Source organism: Emiliania huxleyi (genome assembly GCF_000372725.1).
Source record: "Emiliania huxleyi CCMP1516 unplaced genomic scaffold EMIHUscaffold_95, whole genome shotgun sequence".
NCBI lineage: Eukaryota > Haptophyta > Isochrysidales > Noelaerhabdaceae > Emiliania > Emiliania huxleyi.
In genome coordinates, this window is record NW_005194951.1 from 19,599 (window position 1) to 28,592 (window position 8,994).

General features: G+C 66.2%; 3 protein-coding genes across 3 annotated transcripts; 1 reads left to right on the forward strand and 2 right to left on the reverse strand.

The window, feature by feature from the left end:
• Positions 1-2,074: 2,074 nt before the first annotated feature.
• On the forward strand, positions 2,075-2,704 carry EMIHUDRAFT_221111 (hypothetical protein; the record flags this gene model as incomplete). Its single annotated transcript, XM_005756709.1, has 1 exon — positions 2,075-2,704. One exon carries the CDS (start codon positions 2,075-2,077, stop codon positions 2,702-2,704), a length of 630 nt encoding a protein of 209 aa, XP_005756766.1.
• A 1,789-nt stretch (positions 2,705-4,493) lies between these two features.
• EMIHUDRAFT_107727 (hypothetical protein) lies at positions 4,494-6,705 on the reverse strand (the record flags this gene model as incomplete). The annotated part of the gene is made up of 3 exons (XM_005756710.1): positions 4,494-5,195; positions 5,382-5,642; positions 5,746-6,705. The coding sequence occupies 3 exons, from the start codon at positions 6,703-6,705 to the stop codon at positions 4,494-4,496; spliced, it is 1,923 nt and encodes a 640-aa protein (XP_005756767.1).
• A 911-nt stretch (positions 6,706-7,616) lies between these two features.
• On the reverse strand, positions 7,617-8,612 carry EMIHUDRAFT_107728 (hypothetical protein; the record flags this gene model as incomplete). Its single annotated transcript, XM_005756711.1, has 1 exon — positions 7,617-8,612. One exon carries the CDS (start codon positions 8,610-8,612, stop codon positions 7,617-7,619), a length of 996 nt encoding a protein of 331 aa, XP_005756768.1.
• Positions 8,613-8,994: the final 382 nt, after the last annotated feature.

The following is an 8,994-nucleotide window of genomic DNA, read 5'->3' on the forward strand; positions in this document are numbered from 1 at the left end:
CGTCGCTGCAGGCCGCCGTCAAGGAGGCGGAGCGGGCCGAGCAGGCGGCGGAGCGCAAGGCGGAGAGCGAGGCGAGGGTGGCGGAGGCGGGCCCAGCGCCGAGGGCCCCGCCGGCGGCCGTGGGGGAGGAGGCGAGCATCGTGGCGTCGTCGCACAGCGTCCCGCTCGATGTGTGGCAGGACCGCCGCAACACCGTCGACGAGCTCCTCTACTTCCACGGCATTGCCACAGTCTCGAGCGGCGAGCTGGCTGACGAGGAGCTGGTGCTCGCCGAGCTGCTGGTCGATGACTCCCCCGCCGGAAAGCTGCTGGAGCGCGAGCTGCAGGAGCTGCGCCGCATCGAGGCGCGCGCAGTCGGCGCTTACGGCGCTGCCAGGAGTCGCACCCCGATGCCCCGCCCGTGCGCTGTCAATAGGTGGAGGCCGAGGTGGAGGCCGAGGTGGAGGTCGAGCCGGAGGGCGAGCCGGTGTGTGCAAAGATCGGGTTGTTTCCCGCGATGCAAGCTTGTAACGTTTTACCTCGAGTCATTAGGTGCGCTGCTGGGACGCGGAGCTGGTGTACGAGGCGCACTTTCTGGTGCACGCGGTGCTTCTGGCGCGTCTAGAGAGCGGGGCGGTTACGACGCCGGGCTCTCACGAGTGCAACTACCTTGATTGGGTCCGCGGACTCGTGAGCATGCAGTTCGCGGGCGCTGTTGCGGACGACGATTTTGTGCGGTCCGTCCGGGACATGACGTACCTTCGGCTGAGCTTTGCTCAGGCGAGCCAGCTGCTGTGCACGCGCCGCATCGCGCACTGGGCGCGGCTCGTCCAGGTGCACAGCGGCGGCGATCGCCCCCTCGAGGCGATCGCCGCCTTCGCCGCCGTCGGTACAAAGCCAGCGTCTTTGCGCGACCTCGTCCAGTACTCGCGCGGTCTGAACCCCCGCACCACGCTAGCTGCGATCGAGCGCATCGGCGTCAGCTTGCGATCCGGATGCTACCCTCATCTGGCCACGCAGCTGTACGCGAGCGCCATGGATGTGCCGGCCGTCATGGTAGGGGCGGTGGGCGAGGAGGTGGAGGAGGAGGAGGAGGAGCTGCGAGAGGACAATATGGAGAGTGACGCCGAGAGCGAGGACGAGGAGAGCGGGGGGGAGTAGGCGTGTTTGTACTCGGGCGACGCTCGCGAGGTCTATAGACGAGCGCCGCAGCGGCCGCATCGGGGAGAGGGAGAGGGAGAGGGAGAGGGAGAGGGAGAGGGAGAGGGAGAGGGAGAGGGAGAGGGAGAGGGAGAGGGAGAGGGAGAGGGAGAGGGAGAGGGAGAGAGAGAGAGAGAGAGAGAGAGAGAGAGAGAGAGAGAGAGAGAGAGAGAGAGAGAGAGAGAGAGAGAGAGAGAGAGAGAGAGAGAGAGAGAGAGAGAGAGAGAGAGAGAGAGAGAGAGAGAGAGAGAGAGAGAGAGAGAGCGCGCGCAGGGGGTGCGCGCTTAAATGCTACTAGTATACTGTTTACTGTGCGTGCCGTTGTTGGTCAACAAAACAAACCTATAAGGGGTGGTGAATGAGTAATCGTGGCCGTGGCCACGAAGAGATCAAGAATTTTACAACAAAGCTCCCTCGCACAACACTGGGCACGGGACTGGCGCGCAGTGCACTAACACAGAGATCAAGAAAATAAGGCGGAAGTGATCAGTGCGGTAGATCGGTCAGTCGGGGCGCATGAGCCGGACTTGTGGGCCGGACCACCCAAGTCCTTTATCTGCGTTGTTGAGCCAGGACTCAACATACTCGTTCTGTTGCCGTCCCAAACTGTCACTCCCCTTTCTCCCGGCCGGGGCGGGGCGCGCGCGGGGGCGGCGGGTGTGCGGCGAGTGTGCGGGATGTCTGTGGGCCCGAGAGCGATATGCCATGTCCGCCTTGCGTTGTTTCATAACATCGAAGGCTAAGCTCAGAAAATAAGCGCGCGTGACACTTGGCAAGAGAGTTCGACCGGAACTCGCTGCGGCCTTGTTGGATGGACGCCGGGTGAGCTGCAGGAGGAGCTGTTCTAGCCTCGGCGCAGGAGGCAGCGCCTATAGCGGACGGGACCAGCCGCGTCATGAGCGGGGGCCATCCGAAGAAGGGGTGGACCTCGAAGGCGGGTGGCGACGTGTGCACGCCCAATGCGACAATTGCAAGCGTTCGAGCGAGTGGCACGCACGTGCCTCATAGCGGGAGCCTGCACGTCGAGGCGGTCATGATCGAGGTGCGCAGGCTGCTCCGTCTGCCGGCGGTCCTCCTCAATTTTCGGAAGCACCTACCGCGGGCGTGGAAGATCGCTCTCATCCATGGCCGCACGAATCGTGACTTCGTCCTCTCGTCTCCCGCGCTGCACCACCAGCTCCGATCCGGTGGCATTCAGCTCCGTCCGCTGCCAGACGCGCTGTACAATCGGACCGAATCCTTCTTCGCCAGGAGTGGTAAGAGGTGGTACAACGCCCTGCTCATCAGCCGTGAGTTCTGGACGTTCGTCTCGATCGCGCCGCACGTGCTGCTCTTCGAGGTCGACAGCATCCTCTGCCCAGCGCCGACGGTCCCAATCGAGTGGTGGGTCGGGCGCTACGTCATCGTCGGTGCGCCGTGGCATCCGCGCTGGGGCGCCGGACGCTTCTGGTGCGGATCGCTGGCGTGCTGCGTGGGCAACTCGGGGCTGTCGCTCTGGAATCGCGCCGTGATGGCCGATCTCTAAGCCGCCGACCAAGGTACTTACGTACGTCCCCTCCCCGCGCGTCCTCTCCGCGTCACCCCACCGACCACGATGGAGAACGGTGCAGTCGTCCACGCGAAAGTGATAGCGCCGGCTCCTAGCGGCGGAATCATCGACAAGGAATTGGTGGCGATGATTCCGCACCTCAAGGAATTGGTGGCGATGATTCCGCACCTCAAGGAATTGGTGGCGCTGAAGGAGGCCGGTGCGCTCACGGAGGAGGAGTTCGCCGCCGCAAAGACCAAAGCCCTCGCTGAGCCGCCCACCAAGGTGCCAGTCGACGCCAATGCACCGCACTCTTTCATCCCGTCCGAGGTGCGGCAATTGGTGGAACAGCTGCGCGGACCGATTGGGCTGACGGAGGAGGCCGCATCGGCGCTGTGCAACCTCAATCGCGAATACAGCAACCAGGTGGCGTTCGCGGAGGCGGGCGGCATCCCGCCGCTGGTGGCGATGGCTCGCGACGGCTCGGACCAGCAGAAGATGTGGGCCGCGGCGGTGCTGGAGAGCCTCACTGTCACCCCCTCCGGAACTGTCAACACCGCCAACCAGGCGGCGATTGCGAAGGCGGGCGGGATCGCGACGCTCGTGGCGATTGTGCGCGGCGGCAAGGAGGGACCGACGGAGAAGGCCGCGGAGGCGCTAAAGCGCCTCGCTTACAACAACGTCGATAACAAGGCGGCGATTCCAAAGGCGTTCGGCATCGACGCGCTGGTGGCGATGGCTCGCGGAGGCATGGCGAAGCTGGCCGTGGGGATGCTGAGCGACCTCGCGTCCAACGCCGACAACAAGGCGGCGATTGTGAAGGCGGGCGGCATCGACGCGCTGGTGGCGCTGGTTCGCAAAGGCACGACGAGCGCTGTAGGGCTTGGACGAGACGCTGGTGGAGCTTGGCTCGCAAAGGACGCCGCGTACGTGCTGGGGACCCTCGCTCGGGACAGCGCCGACAGCCAGGTGGCGATTGCGAGGGCGGGCGGCATCGACGCGCTGGTGGCGCTGTATCGGCTTCAGGAAGTGTTCCACACCCACGAGGGTCTTGGCCAGGTACGCTGGGAGCCAGGTTCCCTGGAAGCGGACACAGCGCTGTGCGCTCTCGGCTGCAAGCGTGGGTTCTTCGGCTGGACGACCCCCAAATCCCTTCGCGAACACACACCGGCAGCTCGGGCCGCCGCCCTCCCCGCGGGGACGCGCAAGAAGGCGATCGAGGAGGCGAAGCAGCGCGAGCGCAAGAGAGGGGTTTACTCTTCCTAGCGCAAGCGGCGCTATGTAGTGGTGTGTCGCTTGCATCATGAAGTTGCTCCCTCCCCGCGCCGCGGTGAGCTCCGAGATGCTCCGCGGTACGTTGTGCATAGCTAGTTAGGGGCAGTTCAGTAAGGTCACACTCTCTCCGATGTGTAAAAGATGTTGACCCAGGAGGTCGAGCCTTCCTTTCGCCTCTCCCTCAGCTGGGCGCTCGCAGCTGCGGCGGCCTGGCGCACGCGCACCACGCACCAGCGACGGCATCGACCATCGTTTGCGACTCTCAGTGGCTCAGTGCTCCGCAAAAGAATTTCACGAAGGCCTCTCTCCAAAGAAGGTGGAGCGACCTACTCAGGCGGCTAGGGCTACTCTAATATCTCGAGACGTCCGCATAACGCATATTGATAACGCATATCTCCTAATATCTGGCGAGTCGGTGCACGGTGGACATCGACACGGCGAAAGCACTATCTGTACTACTGGCAACTGACGGAGCAAGCTGGCCCCACACCTCCTGTGATGATCTGTAGCGTCACAACCAAACGCCGATGAGGACGCAATACATGGCGACGATGCCGGCGGAGAGCGCCGCGCCGACCGCGTGTGAGTGCTCGCCCACCCACGAGTCCAGCCGCGAGTAGGCGGCGCGCGCGGTGTAGCAGCAAGCCCGGCAGGCCCCGCCGCCCCGCCATCCACCGGCCCGCGAGCGCGTCGTGCCGAGGCGTATGGCGTCGTCGTCCATCTGCATGCCCTCCGGAGCCGCCGGCGCGGCGGCGGGAGCAGCGCTGCCAGCGCACCCCTCGTCGTTTGGAGGCGCGGCGGGCAGGGGCAGCTCGGCCTCCCGCGTGGTGGGCAAGTCCTTGAGGCGCGGCGTGGCGACGCGGGGGAGGCACTTGCCAGAGTACGCCGCCGTGAGGCCGTCGAGCTGCGAGGCCGGCGGGCAGGGCGAGGCGAGCGAGGCGAGCACGAGCGTGGTGACGCAGAGCAGGAAGATGACGAAGCCGGCGTAGAGGTAGTTGGAGAGGAAGAGGAGCGCGGGCAGCGAGGCGGGGCGGGGCGGCGAGAGCTTGCAGAGGATCTCCCCGACCAGCCTGCCGACGCCGAGCGCGTAGCCGAGGCAGAAGGTGGCGGTGGCGGCCTCGGCGGTCGCCCTGCGCCAGAGGACGCCGCCAAAGTAGACGGTGACGATTGGAGGCGCGAGGTACATCGAGACGGACTGGATGTAGATGAAGACCTGGGTAAGGGAAGGGAAGGTAGGCCTCTCCACACACCCAAGGTGGTGGGGCAAGAGGGGCCAACCCTCGCGACTCCACGTCTAAACGACAGGAGCCCCTGCACGGCCTGGCGTGCGTGCGTGCGTGCGTGTGTGCGTGCGTGCGTGCGTGCGTGCGTGCGTGTGTGCGTGCGTGTGTGAGAAGACCTGGTCTGAGAGGAGGGTGATGACCGGGAGCCACGCGAGGGTTACCGCGGCGAGGAGGACGCAGAACGCACGGCCGACGTGCACCAGCTCGGCCTCGCTCGCGGACGGGTGCAAGTGGGCGCGGTAGAGGTCGAGGCAGAAGAGGGAGGCGGCGGCGGTGAAGACGGAGTCGAGGGAGGACATGCAAGCCGCGACGGTGGCGGCGAGCATCAGCCCGAGGAGTCCGGGCGGCAGCAGCCGCTTCATCAGGATCGGGAGCGCCTCGTTCGTGCCGGCCGCGGCGAGCTCGTCGGAAAAGAGGGAGCGTGCCACCACGCCGGGCAGGACCATCAGGAAGACGGGCGCCACCTATCGCGACACGCACTGTTTGAGCTAACTGGGGGGGGGGGGGGGGGATTGATTTCGTGCTGCTTCTTGCGAAAACTAACTCGCGAGGGGGGAGTGCCTTGAGCAGCGCAGCGAGGAGGCTGGCGCCCCGCGCGTGGCCGAGCGAGCGCGCAGAGAGGACACGCTGCACGATGGACTGGTCGAGGCACCAGTACCACAGCCCGCCCACGCTCTGGCCGAGCAGCAGCCCGAGCGTGGGCAAGTCCTCGTCGGACGGAGGGCGGTACATGTGGAAGTAGCCCTCCCATTGCTGCTGCGTCATGTTGGCAGGCGGAGACGTGCGCAGCGCCTCGTACCCGCCCACCCGCTCCAACCCCACCACCGTCATGCAGAGCGCCCCGACCAGCAGCACCGCCGACTGTGCCATGTCGGTGACAATCACGGCGGCGAGGCCTCCGAGCGCGGTGTACACTGCAGTGAGCAGAACGAGGCCGGCCGCGGCGGCGAAGCGGGGCCAGCCAAAGACGGACTGCAAGACGGTGGCACCCGAAAAGACAGAGACGCTGAGCTTGGTGAATACGTAGATGAAGAGCGTGACGCACGAGAAGAGCGATCGCAGCCGGCGAGAGAAGCGTCGCTCGAGATACTCTGGCAGGGTGGCGAGCCGCGCGCGCAGGTAAATTGGCGCGAAGAGCCAGCCGAGCACGAGCAGGTGGATCCCAGCGCTCCATTCGTAGAGGCCGACGGCGAGGCCCGAGGTGGCAGCTGTGCCAGCAAGGCCGACAAGGTGCTCGGACCCGATGTTGGATACAAAGAGCGACAGCCCGATAGGCAGCCAGCCCATTGAACGGCCGGCGAGGAAGAACTCGTCTGTAGCATCCGTGTTGGTTGATCGCTTACCTTTGGCATATGTCCAGAGGCCCACGAGAGCGACGGCGACAAAGTACAGCACCAGGAGCACGATGTCGACCGGCGCCAGATGCGCGGCCTCCGGCATGACAATATCTTCCTGCGTTTGCAGAAGAGGACACAGAAACCATTCGCGGCGATTTACACGTGAAAAGAATACCTCCCCCGGTATTTATACCGGTAGGGAGGCGTGTGCCGAATACAAAGTGGAGTCCCGCCTCCGCCCGCAATAAGCGCAGATGTCCTCTTCAGCCTGCTGAGAGCTTCCTGGCCCGCGCGCGCGCTCCGCCTGGCGCGCGGAGCGACTCGGTGGACGTCCGAGCCCGCCGCCCCTCGCCACTGCACCCTGCTGGCCCATGCAGCGCGACACCGCCGGCGCTGCGCCTGCTTCCTTGCGCGCCGCTGGACGTCGGCCAAAAAGACCGCTGCCCTCTGGGGACCCGACTCCGCGAAGATCGCGCGCGCGTCGTGAATGCGGCGCGCGCGCGATCTCCGTTCCCGGGCACGCCGGTCGCAGTGACATGGGATCCCAGGCTCAAAACAGCACGCTCAACAGCGAGAGCGCCGCCGCTGCTCCTCCTCCCGCCGCCGGTCCGCTCACCGAGACAAACTCGGTGCCGCCGTTCTCGCCGCCGCCGCCGCCGCCGCCGCCTCGACCCTCGCCTCCGTCACCGCCGCCCTCCATCTCGCGGCGGCGTCCCTCTGATGGCGCGGGCGCCTCGCTCGCCGGCGCGCCTCGCCGCTGCCCCCCTCTCGCCGCCGCTCCCTCGTGGCCGCCGCCTCCCCAGTCAATCCCGCCGTCCGCACCACCGCAGCCACCGCCTCGCGCCTCGCCGCCGCCGCCACCGCCCTCCCCCTCGCCGCTGAGCGGTGCTTGGGCCCTTGGCGAGCCTCTCCGCACCGTCCCGGCCGCGGTGCGCACAGCCTGTGCACACTCTCGCCTTCTCTGTACTCTGACTGCGCCGCCGGCGCCGCCACGCATGCAGTTGGGTGCTTGGGTCAGCGGCGTGAGCCGAGAGGTGGCCCACCGCTGACAGCGCTCAGCGCGCGGGGGGGGGGGGGGGGGATTGATTTCGTGCTGCTTCTTGCGAAAACTAACTCGCGAGGGGGGAGTGCCTTGAGCAGCGCAGCGAGGAGGGTGGCGCCCCGCGCGTGGCCGAGCGAGCGCGCAGAGAGGACACGCTGCACGATGGACTGGTCGAGGCACCAGTACCACAGCCCGCCCACGCTCTGGCCGAGCAGCAGCCCGAGCGTGGGCAAGTCCTCGTCGGACGGAGGGCGGTACATGTGGAAGTAGCCCTCCCATTGCTGCTGCGTCATGTTGGCAGGCGGAGACGTGCGCAGCGCCTCGTACCCGCCCACCCGCTCCAACCCCACCACCGTCATGCAGAGCGCCCCGACCAGCAGCACCGCCGACTGTGCCATGTCGGTGACAATCACGGCGGCGAGGCCTCCGAGCGCGGTGTACACTGCAGTGAGCAGAACGAGGCCGGCCGCGGCGGCGAAGCGGGGCCAGCCAAAGACGGACTGCAAGACGGTGGCACCCGAAAAGACAGAGACGCTGAGCTTGGTGAATACGTAGATGAAGAGCGTGACGCACGAGAAGAGCGATCGCAGCCGGCGAGAGAAGCGTCGCTCGAGATACTCTGGCAGGGTGGCGAGCCGCGCGCGCAGGTAAATTGGCGCGAAGAGCCAGCCGAGCACGAGCAGGTGGATCCCAGCGCTCCATTCGTAGAGGCCGACGGCGAGGCCCGAGGTGGCAGCTGTGCCAGCAAGGCCGACAAGGTGCTCGGACCCGATGTTGGATACAAAGAGCGACAGCCCGATAGGCAGCCAGCCCATTGAACGGCCGGCGAGGAAGAACTCGTCTGTAGCATCCGTGTTGGTTGATCGCTTACCTTTGGCATATGTCCAGAGGCCCACGAGAGCGACGGCGACAAAGTACAGCACCAGGAGCACGATGTCGACCGGCGCCAGATGCGCGGCCTCCGGCATGACAATATCTTCCTGCGTTTGCAGAAGAGGACACAGAAACCATTCGCGGCGATTTACACGTGAAAAGAATACCTCCCCCGGTATTTATACCGGTAGGGAGGCGTGTGCCGAATACAAAGTGGAGTCCCGCCTCCGCCCGCAATAAGCGCAGATGTCCTCTTCAGCCTGCTGAGAGCTTCCTGGCCCGCGCGCGCGCTCCGCCTGGCGCGCGGAGCGACTCGGTGGACGTCCGAGCCCGCCGCCCCTCGCCACTGCACCCTGCTGGCCCATGCAGCGCGACACCGCCGGCGCTGCGCCTGCTTCCTTGCGCGCCGCTGGACGTCGGCCAAAAAGACCGCTGCCCTCTGGGGACCCGACTCCGCGAAGATCGCGCGCGCGTCGT